Source organism: Colletotrichum phormii (genome assembly GCF_030913505.1).
Source record: "Colletotrichum phormii strain CBS 102054 chromosome Unknown BDP81scaffold_16, whole genome shotgun sequence".
Taxonomy (NCBI): Eukaryota; Fungi; Ascomycota; class Sordariomycetes; order Glomerellales; family Glomerellaceae; genus Colletotrichum; species Colletotrichum phormii.
In genome coordinates, this window is record NW_026851458.1 from 1,056,757 (window position 1) to 1,077,283 (window position 20,527).

Sequence of the window (20,527 nt, forward strand, 5' to 3'; positions counted from 1 at the left end):
TTGAAGAAGGCGGAACTTCAGCCGGCGCCGAATCGACTGTCCCTTACTCAGCATCCCACCCGCCTCTCTTCTCCCACCCTTCATATACACATGTGCGTCCACATCTGACGCAAACTAATCAACAACTGAATGCGGAGGAACATTGCCGTAATTTACAAGACCAGGAGAACTTTACAGTCTTTTACGAATCCCAACAACACTATCGCATACCCCATAATCACCGGCCCCAGCAAGACTTTCAACATCAACACCAAATACTTCCACACCCTTCGCCCGCGGACTCTTTACAGTCAGCCTCTCTCGCCTCTTCCTCTCCCGACACGTCGTCTTTGCTTTGCCATCCACACGACCCCCGGCTTCTCCAGGCCCAGCTCCAAGCACCCACCGAAAGTGGCTTTGTAGGATTTGCTTACGCAGACTCCGAATTGGCCCCCAACCCTGGCGAACTAGCCCCGATTCAGTTTTCGGGCCTAGAATCCGCACATCTCGCTCCAGAGCATCCAGTGGGTTTCTCTTTGTCCGGACCTGCGGGACCCGCCCATCCATTCTATCGCAACGACAGCGACGACTTCTTACAACATCGCCATACTGGGGTCCTTCAATACCCCGGCGGCTACCCGGCACCATTCATGCAGAACCCTGGGCTGTCCATTCTCAACGCCGAATTTTTCGACGATGGTATGTCGGGCTTTCGCGCACCAAGAAGTCTGCCTCCTGGGAAATCTGGCCCCGACACCAGTGATGAACCGAAACGATCCTCCAAGAAACGGTCAAAAGCCCAGTCCGCGGAGGTAGCAGAACCCGACGACGGGGAAAAGAAACGGTCACGGGGAAGACCACGGCTAGACACTAATGATGAGACTGCAACGGACGTAAGTTGGCGACTGACTGTTGACTTTAATCCCCCTTTTATAGCTTGACTTAGAAACCACTTTACCTTGATTTTTTCCCTTTCTGTCGAATATCCTGCCATTGTCAAGCCATTCTAACTAGAACAGCGTCGTCGAACTCAAATTCGGCTCGCACAGAGAGCCTACCGCAACCGCAAGGAAACGGCGATCCAATCGCTCGAGAAGAAGGTCGACGAGTTGAGACGCACCAATGAAGAAATGAGCAAAGAATTCATGAAGCTCTACGACTTCGCCGTTAGCAAAGGCATGCATGAGAGCACGCCCGAATTTGGACGACAACTCCAAGCCACGACAGAAAAGTTTGTTTCCTTGGCACGAAAGACAAGCGAGGAGCCGGAAAGGGAAGGCGATGTGTTTCCGAGTCAGGAAAATGACGAAGTCGAGGAAGTTGGCGGTCCTGCTAGTGGACAAGAAACGGGAAAGGAAAAGTCGCCATCTGCCGAGATCGCTAAGCCGATTGAACAAGTCATATACGATGTACTCTCAAGCGAACGGCCGCAGCAGCAGCACCAGCTACAGTCGACACCTCGGACGCATGCAATGACTGCGGTGCATACAACGTCTTGGGCGCCCGATAGTCAGTCGCACATGCCGCACTCGACACTATCTCAGGCCCCCATGGGCTACGAAATTGTGACGGAGCCGACGCTGGACAATGCTAGTTTTCCATTCGGTATGTCCTATGAACATAGTCTGGACCAACCAGGCACTTTCGATCTACTCGCCAACCAGCCTTTTTCTGAATCCCTATTCAATATTATCTCCTCGCCAACTTCTTATGCCCACCAGGAGCGGACGTTTGGGCGACGTCTGCAACGGTCGACGCTGGAGAAGGCTTACACGTTGCTTCGCATGCCTAACCCGCCGAGCAGCCTCATCAACAGTGCTTTCGGTTTCAGTTTACTTTTCGAGCCCAAAGAGAGGATCGTTGAGCGGATAGCTAACCGTCTCAGTGTCAACCAACGGGAAACAATGTTTAACTGGAAATTTCCATTTTTACACCTAGGGGGCGGGGGCACGTGGTTCGACGAGATGAATGATTTGGACGAGATGGCGTACCCGAGCGGCCACAAACAGAGGAACCCTGTGGGCAATCAGGGAACGGCCGAGCCGAATCGGCAAAAGGCCGACTCACTCTACGGGTTGGGACCGTGGGATGCGCCGACGGAAGAGATGCGGGACCTGAGAGTGGAGCGGACCGCCGCGAGACTTCGCATGAACGTTCCGGGCCTCCAAGGCGACTTTTACGATGCGGATGAGGTTGAATGGGTTCTGCGGAGACGCGGAGTCGATATCCCCGCCGCCGCGGATTTTGTCACAGCTGAGATCGATCCGGCAGACTTTTCGGACGAGACGGCAATGGCTGGACGCGCTTTAGGCAGCGGATTGGATGGCGGCAGCAGCAGCAGCAGCACAAACAATGCCTCTGATATCCTGAGCAGTTATGGGACAAGCCCTGGTGACGCTGCTGCGAGGCAATGGCTTGGGCAGACCTTGAAGCCGACGAGGCCGGCTGATGTTCATTTGGGCGAAACGCGATCTGTTGCGCAGTCCGGCGACGCAGCGTCTATTCAGATGCCTCTGGATCCGAGTCTTGCGGGTGATATGTTTGGGCTTGAGAGCACTTCTACCAACCAGAATACGAACCCCCCAGGTTCAAAACGGAGAGCGGTGACGATTAATGTAGGGGTGCTTGTTCAAGGTATGTACCTGTTTTCGAGCAGGGACCCTTTCACAATTTGCGATAGACGATGCTAACGAAGACATCAGAAATCGGATTGAAGTCGGTTTGCCTGGGACGATCACCTGGGATCCGGCCGAGAGATTTAAATGTTGCATTTTGGGCATCATTGACTACGTAAAAAGGCGGTCTTGATATTACTTGACATTGGGAAGGGCGTACCATGGGTGGGTATCATTAGACCGTGCCGATACCAGAGCGGCCAAGGCCCAAGGCCTCGAATGGCTCATGGTTGACATTTTTTTCTTTCGTTATTCACCTGTCATGTCCTAGAGGGTATCTCTATGGAGGGCAAAGGCATGTTTTTCATTTAGCAGCTGGCGTTTTGTACGAATGGGGTTTACACCCTTGAATGTTCACAGTGGTAGTAGCCATCACGGAGGCTGTATCTAAGGCTTCGAGCTCATGGATTTGAATCGAAGTTGATAATATTGCCCCTAACCGTTTTCTCGGCGGCTTAGAATTGTTGCTTCCCCAGACTGTCTCCTCGTACGGAAGAGAAGGAAGTATGTACACGTGAAAGACGTTTAAAAGTCTCTGAAAGAACAGAAGATATTCATGTACAGCATGTAAAGACCATCGAGCCTCACTTGGAAAAAGTTGCTTTGATCACCTGGATCCTGTTGTTGTTCGTGAAAGACATGACCAGCGTCTTGCCCGTCTTGTCCAGATACGGATGAGCCACGCCGGCGTAGACGAGACCGCCTTCGATGGCCGTTGCCTGGAAGATTTTGATGTCCGGCGTCCAGGGGCCCTCTGGGCGCGCAGCAGTGCGCAAGAAGACGGAGCCGCCGCCGATGCCTATATCAAACCAGAATTAGTCAACTATGGAGGCGAAGAACAACTTATAAAATGTGACGGGGCTGCAACATACCGAGGTGAACAAAGATATAACACTTGAAAAACTCATTCCACACAATCTGACCCTGCCCCGTACCCCACACAGTCGCCGTCTCGGAGCTAAACGTCGTGTGGACCTCCGACTTCCACCCCTGCTGACGGCCCCAGTAGTACTCGTACTTGCTCACGTCAAACGTCTCGTTGTGCTTGACGCGCGCGAGGTAGACGTAGCTGCTCTGGCCCCAGTCGGTGATGGTGGTCGGCGGGCCGCCCCAGGCGTAAACGTACTCGGAGCACGGGTCGCGGAAGGCGGCGATGTCGCCGTACCGGGGCGTGGTTTTGGCGTCCCACCAGTAGCCGCGGGCGCCGAAGCGTTTGGTTACGGTGGGGGTTCCGAAGAGGACGTCTACTTTGGCGACACCTGCGCCGACTAGGCCGTCTGCGTTTTGGTTCTGTGGGTTTGGTGTTAGTCTTGCTCGTAGTACTCACTCGAAAGTTTAATACTAAGTAGGCAGGATATTGAAGGGGCGAGAACTCACAACCAGGTAAAAGACGGCACCAGTTTTAGTAGCAGCATTAGTCTCAACCAAACTCGTCCCGCCAAACCCAGTATCAACCTTTTCTCCCCACGAGGAGTTGAAGGGAATAAACTGCTTCTGGCGCTGATTCTCCCCCAAATTGAGATCATGCACGACCAGCGGGTTCCCCGTCACCGCAGACACAGCATCGCGCACCATACCATGGAACCCGGGCGTGTCCTTTTCGGGATCTGTGACGTTGGCATCGCACCAGAGCACGTCGCCCCAGACGGCGTACCATTTCCCCGCGATGGCGCCGGTGAAGCCCAGGTCGCGGTGGGAGCAGCTGTTGTCGGCGTGTTGGAAGCCTAGGTAGTCTACTTTTGGGTTCACGATGGGGTTCGTGCCGACGGGGGTTGTGCTGTCCATTCTTGCGGTGAGGAGGGGGTTTGCGAGAGCAAGGGTGTTGGTGCCGATGGCTAGGAGGGCCGTGGCGAGGGGGAGGAGGCGGGGGGTTGGGGGATGCATTTTGAGGGAAGTGGGCGTGAGTGTCGATCTTTGGGGTGGCAGTTGACCTCGGCGCGGGAGGAGGTGGATGGATGGGGGATGGGGGATGGGCGATGGGCGATGCTTGTGATTGTTGGTTTGATGGTGCTCGGTGTGGCTCGGTGAGGGGGGTTGAGAAGGGAGTGTGAGTGCCGGAATCGATCTGGCTGGTGGGAAAGAACTGTGGGGTACAATTGGGATTTAAAGAAAGATTTTTTTATGAAAATGGTGCGAAAGAATGAAGGGATGGCGATGCTAGATCGCCTGGAGGTTGAGGTGAAGATGTGATGATAACGGACGGCAAAGAGTAGTAATAAATACAGACGGGGAAGGTAGGTCCGGTGTCGCGATGGTAGTTTGGCAGGCCACTGCCGAATCAGAGTGGACAGCCATATCGACAAGCGCTTCAACCCCTGGTTCGACGATGGGATGAACGATGGATGGATGGATGGGTGGACGGAAAATGAACCCATCATGGTGTTGCAGGCCGGAGGGAACTACGGGCGGTCGGACTGCAGATGCTCAACGCCGGAGGTGCGCCACGGCGCCGTGCGGTGGGGCCGGAACTGGCCGGTAGATTGTAGAGGAGGGCAAAAGGAAGCACGGGATGGTTTATATTGACGGTGGATCAGTGGCCGAAACATTCTGGATGACGGGCGGCCGGGTGTGGCGTTGTAATTGTGAGATTGAGGGTGCCTTTGGGGCTAATTTTGCTGCCTTGGAGGGAATCGTGGCTTTCGTGCGATGCAAGGATGGGAATGGAGCTTGAGTGATTGCTGTAGTCCTAGATATCAAGGCATAATGAGAGACTGACTGATTGACGATGCGCTGACGGGGGTGACTAATTGCAGACTGGAATTCAGCTGTTTGCCTCTCACATGAGAGCAATCATTCTCACAATGCTGCTCATGCTCACTGAGAAGGTGAGTGAGTGAGGGGGCAGATTCACGCCGCAGATTCCAGCGATCATGGTGCAGTCGCATTTCACATGGCGCTCGCTCCCCTAGCGCTCTTGAAAAGCAAATAAAGCAGTGACTGGTTCAAGATGTCCCAGGCAAAGTGAAGTGATTGAAATCTGTGGTCTCTCATGTGTAGACATGCTGAGCCCCTCTTCCTACAATGGGCAAATCAAGAGGTCGATGATGACGAGACTCCACGAGCAGATTCAAATCTTTTCAATCTCATTTCAATCAACATGAGAGCTCTAACTCAGATCCCATCAGAGTTAATGGAGAGAGCCCACGTGGACCAACTCATTGACATTCTCATGTGCAGGGAAGCTTCAGGGAAGATGAGATGAGCTCCCAGGCACATGCTCGCCCTCAAGCCCGCCATTGGCCAACCCCTCCTTAGGCCTGCCAAGTTGGGAAGCTGTCTCCTCCAGGCAATGTGCGGGGCAGCGCGGGCAACGGCTTCCGGTGGTGGGGCATCTCTCATCCCCGGCGCGTCCGTTTCTCCTCTGTCCTCTCCATCTGCGATTCAACCTTGTTAGTCTCGGCCTTCTTCCTGTCACTGCGTGGCTGCGATATGACCTTTTCAGAGTTGTTCGTTCACTCTGGTCCACGTGCCCTGACTTGACCCGGTTGGCTGGCATCACCGGATGAACCCTCCGCTTCATAACCGACTCGTCCATCGCTCGGGAGACTTGAACGGAGCTCTCGGTTGTCCTTGGCGATCTTGAATGTTACCCTTCAATGTATATAAGCATGAGCTCTCCTAGTACCCCGTTTAGAACTTTTCTTTGTGTCCTGTGCGCTGTTGCTGTTGTTCTCATCATCTCATCCCTCTTCGCTATGTCGCCCATGTCCAGCCTGGCCCTCAAGGCCGCTCTCCGTACGTTGCACCCTGATATGTGCTATGCTCACAGAGAGATTCTAACCGTGACTAGTGCTCCCTCTCGTGAGCGCCGCTTCATGCAGCAATGAGACGTACACCCACAACGGCCTCAGCTGGTCCCACGGCATCCGGATGAACCAGGCCCAGGTCGTTGGCACGCACAACTCGTACCATCGCGAGGCGCCGCTGGAAGAGCACCCGACCCAGGCCACGATGCTCCCTAACGTTCAAAACTACTACTACTCCCATCCGTCCCTCGATATCCAGCTCAACTACCAGTCCATTCGCAACCTGGAGCTCGACATCTTTGCCGACCCTGAGGGCGGCCACTACGCCACGCCCCTCATCCGCAAGCTCGCGAACCTCTCCACAACCCCGGATCCCGACCTGCTTGCTCCCGGCATCAAAGTCCTGCACGTCGCCGACGCAGACTACCACCCTACCTGCAAGACATTCATCGGGTGCTTGAACATTGTCAAGAAGTGGAGCCAGGCGCACCCGGACCACGTCCCAATCCCCTTCATGATCGAGTTCAAGACCTCCGAAGCCGCCTACGCAGCAATCGGCGGCGCGTCTCAGATCCCCTGGAACGACACGGCATTGCTTAAGGGTCTCGACGATGAGATCCGCAGCGTCTTTGCGCCCGAGGACCTTGTTACCCCAGACGACATCCGCAGAGGCAACTTGACGTTGGAGCACTCCGTCTTGCGATATGGATGGCCCGACTTGGAGAGTGCCCGTGGCCGCGTGCTCTTCCTGATGGACAACGGCCCCGTGAACCCCATCCGTGACTCGTACACCGAGGGCCGACCTAACCTTGAAGGTCGCGTTCTCTTCACCAACTCTGCGCCGGGAAACTCTGACTGCGCGTTCCAAAAGGTTGGTGTTCATCAACCCTTCTGAATCGGGGGCGTTCTCAATGTGTAAGAAGTGAATCTCACTGACAAACTTGTAATCAGCTCAATGACCCCACCGGCACCGAACAAGCCAACATTCAGGCGCAGGTTAAGGCGGGCTATTGGGTCCGCACACGCGCCGACATCCCGCTCGATACGCTGCTGTCCAACGACACAACCGGGATGCGTGAGGATGCGTTCTCGAGTGGTGCGCAGATCGTGTCGACCGACTTCCAGGCCTACGGTATGAGCAGCCGCTGGAATGTCGACTACGCCGTTCGTTTTGAGGGCGGTGCGGCGGTGCGATGCAACCCCATCAACGGGCCCGCTGACTGCGCGAGCGAGGCGTTGGAGCCAGTTGAATATGTCCGCAACTAGAAGACCAATGCTTCGATGTAAGTGAGATGAGGTCTTCTCGAGCAGTGTAATGATAATAGCATAATGAACAAATTTGATGGACTGATGTGCATTAATGCAATTGATTGACTGTGTACTTCAGGGACTCACCGATTGAAGAAGGCTACCTACCCCCGGCTCTTGAGTTCTTTTCTCACACAACGGTGCCAATTGCCGTGGGAAAAAAACTCGTGAATCTGCCGGTCCTCAACGAGATTGAATTGTCCAATAATACCGACCTTTGATGTCCATTCCTCGACCAAAGTCCCAAAGATCGTGGCGAAGCGCGCGGTAAGGGCTGACATGAGCGGCCGCCCCCAGCCTCTTTGTGGGGGATGAATTCAGTGCTAGGTGCCAACGGGCAAGCTTCATGGGCTGAGCCACAGGCATTCAACCAAAACTTCTTCACAACCCGCAACAACAACTTATCTAGCCCAGGAAATGGACAAACTTGCAAGGGACCTGCCATTCAATCGACCATTGACTCAGCCGGCAGGAGTCCTCAATCTCGTGAGGGACACGGCGAATGACGCAGGATCGGCCGCCCTTTCGTCAGACCGTTCCAACTTCCCGAGGTGACGAACCTCCAACACCGCGGCGCACTTTCTGGCGGCGTGAGTCAAACGCCTCCCCAATTGGCCTCATCTTCCCCGTCTTTCTTCTCAATGCCTCCGATGCCTTCAATCCCTTGATCTTGTTATATAAAGCGAGGAAACTACCCTCAACATGTTCCTAGCCATTTGATTCTTCATGCTCAAGTTGCACCTCGTCTCCCATTCTTGGAGTCTTCACAAACAAGACACCATAGAACGGGACAGTCTTCGGACAACAAACAGCACCGCCCAGCATGGCTACCAACGAGCATTATGATCTCTTGATCTTGACAGACGCCACGGCGTCCATGACCAGCTACCTACAAGCTCTCAAAAAATCTCTACCCGACATCATTCGGCTATCAGCTCTAACCGACTGCTTCGATCGGATTGGAGTCATGGCCTACCGCGACTACTCTGCCTCCATGTTGACAGAATGGTCAGGATGGTACTCGGCAAACTCCACGGCCGACGACACAATCACACAGGGCCAGCTACTCCAAAAGGCCAGCCATATCAAGGCGGACTCTGGTCCTTACAACCTTGATTGGCCCGAGGCTGCAAAGACCGGACTCGCTCGAGCTTACAGCATCATGCGTCCCGAGGCCACCACCATCATCATCCTCTACGCTGATGCTCCTCCCCACATTCCTGGAACGACAACCAAGCACAGAATTACCGAGATTGAGAATCTTTCTAAGCCTGATGCCTACTACGGCTGTGGGAAGTACTTCACCGATTGGATCGCCGGCGCCAAGATCCTTCGCGACGGCGAGAAAAAGGCCAAGGTCTTTTCCGTTATCCAGGGCGGCATCGGCGACACCGTAGCCCCCTTCACTTTTCTCTCACACATCACGGGGGGAGTGAGCTTCAAGCTCGATAACCGGCACCCCGAGGTCCCCACATCGGTCGCTATCTCAGAGTTGACCACCGGCATCCTGATGGCATGGATGGGTGTAGGGAAGCAAGGCGGCGCTGCATCCGGCCAGCGTACCTACGCCAAAGCTTGTCAGTATCGAACGGCCCTCAACATCGAGGATATCAAAAGCGAAGAGGACGAGGCTGTCGAGTTGTACTTTTCCATCACTAGACGCATGGACAACACTGTCGAGCATAACATCGAGTCGACATTGACTAAGCTTGATGGACTGCGGACGGTCGTCGAAACTCGGAAATCGCCTGTCTTGGACTTCTCAAAGAGATACAAAGCCGACGAGTCCTACCGCAACTTCGTGGTTGACCAACTCGAATCTTTGATCACGGCTGATGTTGCCACCATTGCCATCAACCCTGTGTTCGGTAGCCTATGGCGAGCCGTCTGCAACGATCGCGAAAACCCGGCTCGCGGCGGACTTATCCAGGCGTTCGGGTCCTCTGTCGACCGCATCCCCGAACCTGAAAAGAAGGCTCGGATGAAGGGCTGGCTCGAAGAGTCCTACGACTACGCAGCTGAAATCCTGGAAGCTATCGAGAAGGTGCCTGAGCACCAGAGATACCCCTGCGTGTTTTTCGATCCCACTGAGCAGTTCCAGAGCTCCACAGACGACAACGACGAAGACGCAAACGCGGATAAGCGTGCCATTACAGAATTTACACGAGAGGAACTCCTAGAGATTGGTCGCTCCTGCGACAACCGTATACTTCGGAGGCTCGGTAGGGTCCTTACACGGCTGACTTACGTGGCCCGCGAAGAGGACCTGCCAGCTCACATTAGAGCCGATTCCAACGTCGCTCGAATTCCTATGGCTCTCTCGTCTGCTGAGCATCAGCGAAAGTTTTGGAAGGTTCTCTTACATCTTATACTTCCCGGGACCATGCTGGCCGCTCGTCCAGCCGCCCTGCTCGCAGCCCTTGCCCTGCGCTTGGGCATATGGCCCCTCACAAGCACCGCAGACACGGAGCTCCTCACTTTCACCACGAAGTGGAACAACCTGGACGTCCCCGAGACCTGGAATGCCAGCTGCCTCTCGCTGCTTCTAGATGCTAACAATGACTTTGAGAGACGGGTCGCTGAAGGCGTAACACAGCGTCCATCTAAAGAATCCTGCATTCTCCTTCATGGTGACCAACGTCTCTTTGAGACTCTGGTTGACTACAAGCTCCTCGAGTTGAACCTGAACACAATCCTTCAGGCCAAAGTTGGATGGCACCCCGACAAGTCTAAGGTGTCTCTTGGGCCCCTTGTCATTTGCAAGAAATGCGAATTCCCCCGTTCGGTCACTATCATGGGGCCGGACAGCATCTGTGGCCTCTGCCCTAAGAGCGACAAGTGTAACTGTAAGACCTGTCAGACTGCCCCGGATCAAGAGGTCCGTCTCCGCAACAACGTGACTCACGACGATACCGAGGAGACGGAAGCAACATGGGTGGAGTGTTTCACGCCAACATGCCGTGCTCAGTACGTCGTCTATAACCCTCAGGCTTTGAACGTGAGAGCCAAATGCTTCTACTGCCGACACCATGGATCCGACGCTGCAAAGGAAAAGATCCCTCGCGAAGCTCCTTGCGTCGAATGTTCCCAGTGTCGAAATCGGGTCATCTGGCCAGAGACATACCGTCCTTCCGACCTTGATCTTTCAGGCTTCAAGTGCCCCGCTTGTACAGCCAACAGAGTTACCGTCATCGATTACGAAACTTCGGCCAAGACGTTGAGCGGCGAGAACGGCGTCTCGTGGCTCCTGCGCAACGACAACTCGGCAATCAAGGACCCCTTCAACGGCCGATCTCTGTTCTACACCATTTCTCAAGTAGAAGAATCGAACCGGGAGTCGCTAGCAAAGAACGTTGAGATTGTTCCAACAGTCCAGAAGCAAGCACAGCTCACGATCCGTGGCAAGGCTGTCCACAACCAGGATGATATTCTCGAATCCCTTCGCAAGTGGGTGAAATCTCGACGTACTGAGGCTGGAGTTTGCAGTCTGTGCTTCTCCAACATCCGGAAAACTGATCTTCGGAGGGCATGTGGTCGCTCTGGTTGCCATCAGCAGATCTGCAACGGCTGTATGAAGGATTGGTACGGACTCAATGCCCGTGGAAGGCTACTCAACCTCGCAGCTCTCTACTGCCCCTTCTGTCGCCGACAGCCAACCGTCAAGACCGTCTCTAGCTTTGGAATATCCCACATCGGCGACTTGCAGACCGCGGCCACAGACAAGGAGTGGATTTACAGATGGTGCAGAGACTGCGGCTTTGCTCGGAAGTACGCCGAGCGGGTCTGCGCTGTCGGCGCACCCGAGGTCGCGGACTGGTCATGCGATGAGTGCAAGGAGAGCGCCCAAAGGTTGAAGGTTCGCAACTGCCCCGGCTGCGGTACAGCTACGGAGAAGCTGGGCGGATGTGACCACATTACTTGCACCGTCCCGGGGTGCAATGCGCATTGGTGCTTCGCATGCGGTGAGAACGTTGGCGAAGCGGATATCTACGATCATATGAGCGATGCTCATGGAGGTATGTGGGGAGGTCATGATGACTATGACTGTGAGGGCTGTGATGCCTGTGATGCCTGTGACGAGGGTGAGGGCAACGACATTTGACATTTGTGACCGTCGGCTTGACGACTAGTTCGATTATGGGCACCAGGTCATATAGAATTTTACCGTCGCCCAGGGCGATCTGGGCAAGACTCGTCCTGCTGTCATCGGTATAGACCTCGCAGACTCTCGTTCAGCCTACGCCCGTCGGGGTTTGGGTCTCTTGTTGCTCGTTTGTTTTGATTCGGAGTATGGAGTACAAAGAATAGCAGGGGGTTTAAGATGGGCGGAGCTTGAGAAGTGTGTTTCTGTTTCTGCCTCTGTTACTAGTCTCGTAGGGTATCGGGTTCGTACTTATTAATGAATGTCTTCTTACCCAGCCTTGAAGACTTTGAGTGAGTGTAAATCCTCAGTGATTCCTCCGAACTGCACATATCAAGGTTGATGTAGGTCATTGACATCATTGTGAAATATTAATCGTCTCACTGAAATAATGGTTTTGGTAAGTCCATGGAATAATAGAGATTGTGTGACGTCGGTTCGGTGCATCATTCGCACGAGTTGAGGTTGTTTGGGAGATACCCCGCAGTCCGATGGATTTCATCCGCAACGTTGAGCCGACCCATGTGTCTTGAGGCTGGTCCATAATCCACAGGTAGAAGCCATTCGACCTTTATCAATACGTATAGCTGCGGGCTTTCACTTGACGCTGTCGAATCAAACTTATCCACTCTCTGAAAGACTCACAGGTCGCCATCAATACGAGAACATGCCTCCTCTTCCCGGGTTCTCGGACAACCCCTTCCGCACCCGGGCCGACCTCGTCCGCGCGGCGATAGCCCTGATACGGCCCCTGGAGCAGTACAAGTCTCCCTGCGAGGCGCGGATCAAACTTGCGACCAATACGGCAGCGGGCTTTGACGAGGTCGCGGCGCAGTTGGAAGGGTTCGCGAGGCCGCTGTGGGTTGTCGCGGATCTCTTGAATGACGTTGGAAGCGGCGGCAGGGGTGACGTCTTCGCGGACTTGAATCTGGAGTCTTGGGCTTGGGGGATCGTGGCGGGAACGTTTCCGAACTCTGAAGAGTATTGGGGCGATGTGGGTGATATCGATCAGCGGATGGTGGAGATGGAGTCTATTGCGTTTGCGATGCTCGTTGCGCCTGGGCCGTTTCTTTCGGCTTGTGATGATGAGGAGAAGAAGGAGAGGCTCGGGACGTGGCTGGGGCAGATTAATGGGAAGAGGATGCCGCAGAATAACTGGCTTTGGTTCAGGGTGTTTGTCAATCTGGCATTGGTGAGGGCGCTCGGGGTGCCATTTGAGGAGGCGAGACCGATGATGGACGCGGACTTGAAGGTTCTGGATACGTTCTATATGGGAGAGGGGTGGTCTAGTGACGGGGTCTGGGGAAAGGAAAGGAAGCAGGCTGACTATTACTCGGGGAGCTTCGCGATCCAGTTTGCGCAGTTGTTGTATGTGAGGTTCGCTGTTGGGGACGAGGAGAGGGTTGAGAGGTACAAGGTGCAGGCGAGGGAGTTTGCATCGAGTTTTTGGAGGTATTTTGACACAAATGGTGGGTATTTCAACCTGTTCTTGAAAAACACTTCTTCCCTTGAGCTTTGAAATGAGAACTGACGACGAGGAATAGGGGCTGCGATACCGTTTGGCCGGAGTCTAACGTACCGTTTCGCGTTCGCTGCATTCTGGTCAGCTGCAGCAACCGCTGGTGTGGAACTCGCACCGCCGCTCGACGATCCTGGAGTAGTCAAGGGATTGTTGCTACGACATCTCCGGTGGTGGGCCGGACATACGGACATGTTCAACACGGACGGGACGTTGAGCATCGGGTTCACGTATCCCAACATGTACATGAGCGAGGACTACAACTCGCCGCAGTCGGTATACTGGTGTCTCAAGAGCTTCGTCATCTTGGGCCTGCCCGAAGACCGCGCCTTTTGGAGGTGCGAGGAGAAGCCTCATCCACTCCAGGATGTCAAGCCTCTGGCCCTATCATCAGACAGTACGGCGGTGACGAGGAAGCAGTCGAGCCCGGAGCTGGTGAAGGTCGTCTGGCCAGCGCGGCATATCCTCTGCAACGGGCCAGAACATCATTTCTTGCTTTCTTCAGGCCAGATGACGAAGAAGAGCTTCAAGGGACGGGAGGCAAAGTACGGCAAGTTCGCCTACTCGTCGGCCTTTGGGTTCAGCGTCCCCACGGGAGCGCTGCTTTCGCAGCTGGCGCCTGATAATACGCTGGCTGCTAGTATCGACGAAGGTGGGAGTTGGTGCGTGAGGTGGGAGCCGACGGATGTGAGAATCGAGTTTGTGTCGGTGTCGTTGTCTAGCGCGTTCTACGAAGTGCCGTCTCTAGTCAGTGTCTGGAAACCGTGGAAGTGGCTTGATTTGGAGGTCGAAACGACACTGGTTCCTGTCATGGAGGTCTTTCCCGGGTGGCATGTGCGAGTTCACAGGGTTCGATGGAACGCCAGAGGGGAGATTCCGTCGTGGGTCGGGAGTGTACAGCTCGTCGATGGAGGGTTCGCTATCGATTCGCATACGGCAAAGGGGACTTTTCTTCCCAAGCGAGGTGCCCGAGAAGTGGATGGGCAGTGTTATACTGAGGACATTGATAGGGGTCTTGTCCTCTCCTCAGCCGGGGCTAGCGGTATCTCTGATATCATTGTTGATGGGGATGGGTTGCGGGGAGATGTCGATAGAGGGGCGTGGGTGTTGAGACCGGATCCCAACACCAATCAGATCGTCCAGAGATCGTTCATTCCTGTTGTCAATCATCAGTTCAGTCTTCGACAGGGTGAAGAGGCAGGGAATGAGGCAGTCGTAGACTCGCTCTGGATGACTTCTGGTGTGTTTGCTGTCAGTGCCACATCCGGGCTAGGCGTGAGCGAGATTAGAGCCATGTGGGAAATAAGACCCCAGGTGTTGATCAACCAGGGAGGAGACGGTAGATGGATTATCCGGATTTCTGGAAATTGAACACCTTTGATGGCCGCTAGATTTGTCATAGCTGAAAGATACGATCCAACGACAGGATTCCAAATTCACTGGCGATATCGTGGCGGCAGGATTGAGAGGAATTCGTTCCGCACTCGCACTGGGGAGGGAATCGCACTTAGTAAGAGTCATGCCGCTCATAGTGCCAAGTCAATGCCATGGCTCCGCCACTCAATGACTGCTGATGCTACATGTACTGACGAGAGAACGGCCTCAAAAGTTCTGCGGCGTTTGGCCAACAGATGTAGCATTACGAACTTTCAAATTGCAAAACAGCCTATAGGCGGCGGGCGTTCAACGCCAAGGTCTTAAGGACCTTGAATAGATCCCTGTGCACTACAGATACATACTGATCTTGTTTTTCTTTCTTCCATTTGAGGGTCAAACACCTGTCGTGGTGCGAAGCCTGTCGCGATGTACGATATGTAAGGTAGTTCAAACGGTACGAGCAAAGCCGAGTTTATCTCGAGGCAGCACTTACACGACTCGAGATATACGCGGAACGGCGGAGCGAAACCGACGCCGTCATCCGGGCCAGACGGCCCGCGCAGATGATCAAAAAAGTTTCTTCGTATTGAATTTGGTGTTCATCGCACCTAGGTAGATGACAAAAAAGTCGACAAGTCACAAACCTTGGGCCTCGCTTTACTCCGTACGAGGTTTCAACCAAGTTTCCCTCTTGGGCTCCGGTTCTCCAATCTCCAAAATCCCCGCCAAAGCCGTGAACTCCAAATAACCTTTTCGCTCTCCGCGCCTGCCCGCGCTTGTCCGCGCATCCGCCGATTCCGGCTGCCCTGGCCATGTCTTCCGGTCCAAATCCAAAAACGCCCCGGCCCTTGTTAGCGAGAGAGGACACCGACTCTCTGTTAAGTGACTGCTGTTCGTGAAGATGATCCTGTAGCAAAATGCTTGGGGATCTCGCTATCATCTGTAGAGTGTGAAGTAGAAGAAAAAGAAAAAAATGAGGAAAATGACAGACTAGAGAACGACGGGCATGGCATATGCCATACGGTCTAGTTGTACTTCGTAGCCACCAACTCCTATAATCTCCACGGGCCAGGCCACCACATCGGCCCATGGAGTTCCGGCCAAGTGCTGCGAGATGAGCGAGATCAAAGACCGAGCCCATCCGTTCAGGAACCAGCAAAACGGCTCTGCCATGTGTACAATGACGCAGTAGTGCGCCAATACCACTAAAGCCGCCGGATGACGACGACGCAACATGTCCAGGTAGTCGCTGGTCATGAGAATGGGCCAAAGGAACACGGCGCGGAACTCTACAGGCGCCGACATGGCGTTGAAGGTAGAGACCTTGGCGATGCACTCGCTCAAGGCGATCACCGCGTTCGTGATGGCATATTTCCCCTCGTGCTCGACGAGACCAATTTCCTCGAGCCTGGAGCTCAGACGAGGAAGCCTTTCGAAGAGCGGCTGTAGAGTAGCCTCCACGGTGGACGGTGTGGTATCGCCGGACCCGCGGATGAAGATTTCTCGTAGTGGGCCTTTGCGCAGATCCTCGTCGGAGGCGCGGAGGATCATGCTCATGCCGTCGGTGAGGGTAAAGATGTCGAGCATGCTATCAATCGGGGAGAAGGAAGGGTTGTATTTCTCGTAGCTCGGGTAGGTCGCGAAGGCGCTTAGGGTGAGGAAGATAGACGAGGCGAAGAGGGCGTGGCAGTTGGTCGAGGAGATGGTGCCTAGGAGAGTCCCTCTCATCCCGTTGATGGCGTCATTCTGGTGCTGGGCAGCCTGCATCAGGTAGGCATGGCGGCAGTCGGGTTGGAGGTAGGCCAGATGGTAGGCCGAGAAGGCGAGGATTTGATGAAGGAGGAATGGATAGGAGAGAGCCTCTCTCGGGACGTCGTACTGAAGAGTCTTCTGGGCCAAGGAGGAGTGCGAAAAGGTTCGATAGGAGACGGAAGTATAATGGTGCATAAGCTCGAGATCAGAGATCCAGCCGCTGGCCGTCTCGGTCTTGTTAAGATCGGTCAGGAACCTCGAGAAATAAGGAAACGGATCTGACTGCGACGAAGGCGAACTTTGGCCTCCTCCGCCGGGACTAGACGCGCTCTGCTGGCCCCCGAGTGACCCGGCGGCAGACTGTGGTGAGAGACAAGCTGGAGATTGCGCGCTTGACCGGCGTCTCAGTGCCGATACCGAGCCCTAAGAAACCCCAACGGCGCGTTAGTTTGCGAAGACAAGGCCCTCCCCAACACCAACAAGGCTGGTGAGGGGGGCGCAAAAGGGGGGTTAGGGGAGGAAGCCTACCCGCGAGCCCGACCTCTTGGTTCGTTGCCCTGGCGGCGGCAGTTGAGCCATGGACTGGGAGGACACGCCTGTTGGCGCTCCCGCGTTTTCGAGACTACATGGCAACCCGTGGCGTACACAAGCGCTGCAAGGCTTGTTCTCGTCACACTGCGTTGAGTTCATACTCGTTAGTCTCGGCCGAATGCACATGGCGCAGTGTTTAAATGTGATGAAAGGGAGAGGATAGATGAAGATCAAACCACTCCGTTACTGGAACTTGGACTTTGATCACATACTTTGACTCTTCTCTCCTTGCATCTCAAGCAACCATTGCGTGATTTCCTGTAGCCCAGACGCTTCATTGTGATATTGTGGCTTCTGCTGCAGAGGATTCAAGGCCAAAGAGACGCATCGAGGCCTGTTGGGACAACCACCCGAGAACGAAGACGGTAACGAGGTAGGGAGGAACAAGGTCCAGTAAATAAGGACGAGCCGGTGGGGTGTGGTATCTTTGCGGATCGGAGTGTGTTCCCTCTGTTTATACAAGCAGGCCGAACAAACCGCTACAGTCGGCGACCCGCGGCCAAGTTGTGGGAGGTTATTCTTATGTTGAGCCTTGTCGAACGTTGTTGCGCATCCCGGCCGAGCGAGCCTAGGGCCGATGTGGCAGTCGACGGGTGCGCCCAGGATATTCGTCCGATCTAAGGTGGCCGGGGGGGGGGGGGGGGGGGGGGAAGGATAAGGGAAGGGAGAAACGGATACAATCAGGCACGAATAACGCGGTACTGACGCATAATTGTCTTCTGAAGAGCAAAGTAGCGGTGCGTTCCTATGTATCTGTAGATATGGATAGAACATCTGCGGGAATGCCAAGACTAGATAGAGTCTGCCCTTTGCACACCTTTGAACATCAACAATCAAATTCAACCCCGCCAGGACTAGGGTCCAGCTGGTGTTTAACCCAGTTACAGGATGTGTAGTGCGAAGGGGAACAAGGTAGAGGGATGTTGAAGAGTCTTCGAGGGCAAAAAGGGAAGAGAGAAAAAATAAAAATGGAGAAGAGTGAAGCTTACTAGGTTCCTTGGTATCTTCGCCGTGTTTAGGGGGGGGGGGGGGGAGGAAAGTGACGGTGTCAGCGATGCGGAACTGAGTCGCGCCAAGGCCTCCGGCGTGCGGGCGGAGATACCGCACACTGGCCCCAGTTTGCCGTACGGAGACAGTAAACGTGTGAATATTTCCCCAAGTAGCAAAAAGCAGATGTGTACCTGTGTCCGCGGGAGGAGCGGCGGTTGCAGTCGGTATGGGCTAAGCCTTGTGTGCGTGCGTCAGTGTGGGGGATGCCCATCCATCACACACTTGACATCACTATCGAGTTAGTTGATCGGCCTTCACAATAGTTTACCGTCTCCAACGTGGCTCTCCCAGGCGTATTGACAGCCTTGCAAGGGCTGGATGAGAATGGAACCAGTGAAACGGCGTCTTTGGGGTGTGCGATCGGCGACGGAATGGGACGATGGGTTGGGGATTCAAAGGCAACAGAAAGAATAGACGCAAATCGCCAAGACTTTGGGTAAGAGGTTGTGTGTCTGGTAGAAAGCTTTTATGAATCCCCTCACTCAGTGAAAACACCATGGTTGAACAAGCCAAGGCCTGTTGTCGTCAGTTGACACTCTCATCCCTCCTCGCCAAGGCCCGGCTCAGCCTAATGAGTACATGGAGCATCTAAGCCTCAATCTTGCGTCGCCGGATCGCCGGCCTCTTCCAAGGTTCCATTTCCCTTACCGCGCCGCCCACAAGTTGCAACATTTAGAGTTCTCAGGTCCTTCAGGCTTCAGCAGACGCCGTAAAAAGTCTCATGTCGGCGGAGGCCAGCCAAGATGGGGGGAGAATGAGATTGTTGGTATTCCTCTCACAGGGAATTTGGTTCGAACCGTAGGGTCCTGGGGGTGACGAAGTATCAATATCTCTGTATTGATTGATTCTGCGTGAGGAGTAGAAGGGAGATTCCAACCGGAGGTTGGGTGGGTAGTCGAGGTCTAAGTGTACCCCCTCGAGGTGGCCCATGCTCTTCCCCTACTCGCGGCCGAATTGGACTTCCAATCCGACAGAGATGGAGAAAGTGACAGGGAAACATCGAGCTACGGCAGGGTCTTGGCAGATATTCTGGTGCGTGCTGTGCCTCCCGTGGAATCCGTGGGTATTGGGTAACGGGGGAGAAAAGCCACGACCGCGCCGCGGCCCATCTCCTGAAGATGAAGAAAACCCCCGGCCAGTCGCCGACCAATTGTCATAGAGTCCGAAAACGAGGCTTCTCCACGCCTTTAACTGGGATCATGTCTCGTACATCGTCGGGGAAAGTCTTCTACTACCTACCCCCTTTGCCCAATCATGCCTGGTGTTGATCTGATTATTTCAGTTAAGGGGGCTGATGCGAACTGAGTCTAGTTTTAACTCCGACTAGCACGCTATGCTAACTTTCTGGTAATGATGTCCCTGAACCGATGCCGCAACACCTGTCAATCTACGGATACTCGGCGCTAGTGGCATAAGCCTCTTACATGTAACCTGACTAGACTCTATGCAAATCCTTACAGAGGCCTCATAGCTGATGGAAGAATGGGGCCTTCGTAAGGAAAGCATGCTTACTGGGAGACTATGTCCTCCGGGCGACATAGAAAGTCCGGTGCTTACATTACTAGTAGTATGAAACCCGGTGGTGGACTGGTGATGAAACCCGGTGCTGGCGAAGTGCTGAGGCTGATAGCACAGCTTCCCTCGTTTTCTCTTCTCGTTCTCGTTTTCGGGGTTCGTATATCGTATTCTACGTACACCGTTCGAGGCGAAGCAGAGATAGCTTCATTTTTTGTCAGCTTCAAGATTTGCAAATGCAGCAATAGGAGAAGTGAAAATTGACTAGCAATGGATTTAGGACTTTCAGAATGGCAGATTTGGTGCTTAAAGACTTGCTCATCTCATCTGAAATTGGGGAATATCGAGAAACAAAACAATCACATCAATCACAGAAAAACAGTTTCTTCTCGAACCATCATAGCCTTCATTAATTTTCGCCTTTGGACGCATTCGAAACCTTCGTCTTCGAGTTGAAAGAAGATCTGGCCCCTGCACAGATCTCAAGATGGCCAACGACTACTACAAGTACAGCGCAGCATCCCATCCAAGCCGAATCAATCAATCAACCAATCAATCCAAGGCCATTTCCCCATTCAATCAGACAAGCCTACAGCGCCGAAAGCTTGGCTGACTTGATCAAGCTAACGTTGCCCGGAAAAAGGAAAATCCGGGCCCCTAGACTAATCATAGTTTTTGAAATAACTTTCAAAAAATAAAAAAAAGTCCATCCGCGTATGTTACGGACGTCGAGTTGGTGATGCCCTCACGTTAACAGGTGGCCAAGTGGGGCCGGTACTTCCTGGCAGTACTAACCTGACTGCTAGGTCCTGCCAGGAAGTGCCAGTAAAACGCGTCGACAGCCGACCTAGCCACGCGCAATACTATCGACGCC

General features: G+C 54.1%; 6 protein-coding genes across 6 annotated transcripts; 4 read left to right on the top strand and 2 right to left on the bottom strand.

Moving 5' to 3' along the window:
- Positions 1-629: 629 nt before the first annotated feature.
- On the top strand, positions 630-2,773 carry BDP81DRAFT_463191 (BZIP family transcription factor; the record flags this gene model as incomplete). The annotated part of the gene is made up of 3 exons (XM_060593988.1): positions 630-872; positions 999-2,613; positions 2,682-2,773. 3 exons carry the CDS (start codon positions 630-632, stop codon positions 2,771-2,773), a joined length of 1,950 nt encoding a protein of 649 aa, XP_060442732.1.
- Positions 2,774-3,238: 465 nt separating this feature from the next.
- On the bottom strand, positions 3,239-4,439 carry BDP81DRAFT_325097 (uncharacterized protein; the record flags this gene model as incomplete). The annotated part of the gene is made up of 3 exons (XM_060584948.1): positions 3,239-3,453; positions 3,527-3,944; positions 4,032-4,439. The coding sequence occupies 3 exons, from the start codon at positions 4,437-4,439 to the stop codon at positions 3,239-3,241; spliced, it is 1,041 nt and encodes a 346-aa protein (XP_060442733.1).
- A 1,910-nt stretch (positions 4,440-6,349) lies between these two features.
- BDP81DRAFT_396817 (acid phosphatase) lies at positions 6,350-7,666 on the top strand (the record flags this gene model as incomplete). The annotated part of the gene is made up of 3 exons (XM_060588241.1): positions 6,350-6,389; positions 6,445-7,271; positions 7,352-7,666. The coding sequence occupies 3 exons, from the start codon at positions 6,350-6,352 to the stop codon at positions 7,664-7,666; spliced, it is 1,182 nt and encodes a 393-aa protein (XP_060442734.1).
- A 777-nt stretch (positions 7,667-8,443) lies between these two features.
- BDP81DRAFT_433724 (dihydroxyacid dehydratase) lies at positions 8,444-12,147 on the top strand. Its single transcript, XM_060590888.1, has one exon. The coding sequence runs from the start codon at positions 8,532-8,534 to the stop codon at positions 11,808-11,810; it is 3,279 nt and encodes a 1,092-aa protein (XP_060442735.1). The 5' UTR covers positions 8,444-8,531; the 3' UTR covers positions 11,811-12,147.
- A 369-nt stretch (positions 12,148-12,516) lies between these two features.
- On the top strand, positions 12,517-14,739 carry BDP81DRAFT_325209 (uncharacterized protein; the record flags this gene model as incomplete). Its single annotated transcript, XM_060584952.1, has 2 exons — positions 12,517-13,318; positions 13,394-14,739. 2 exons carry the CDS (start codon positions 12,517-12,519, stop codon positions 14,737-14,739), a joined length of 2,148 nt encoding a protein of 715 aa, XP_060442736.1.
- A 582-nt stretch (positions 14,740-15,321) lies between these two features.
- BDP81DRAFT_433727 (fungal Zn binuclear cluster domain-containing protein) lies at positions 15,322-16,831 on the bottom strand. Its single transcript, XM_060590889.1, has one exon. The coding sequence runs from the start codon at positions 16,690-16,692 to the stop codon at positions 15,736-15,738; it is 957 nt and encodes a 318-aa protein (XP_060442737.1). The 5' UTR covers positions 16,693-16,831; the 3' UTR covers positions 15,322-15,735.
- Between the last annotated feature and the right edge of the window lie 3,696 nt (positions 16,832-20,527).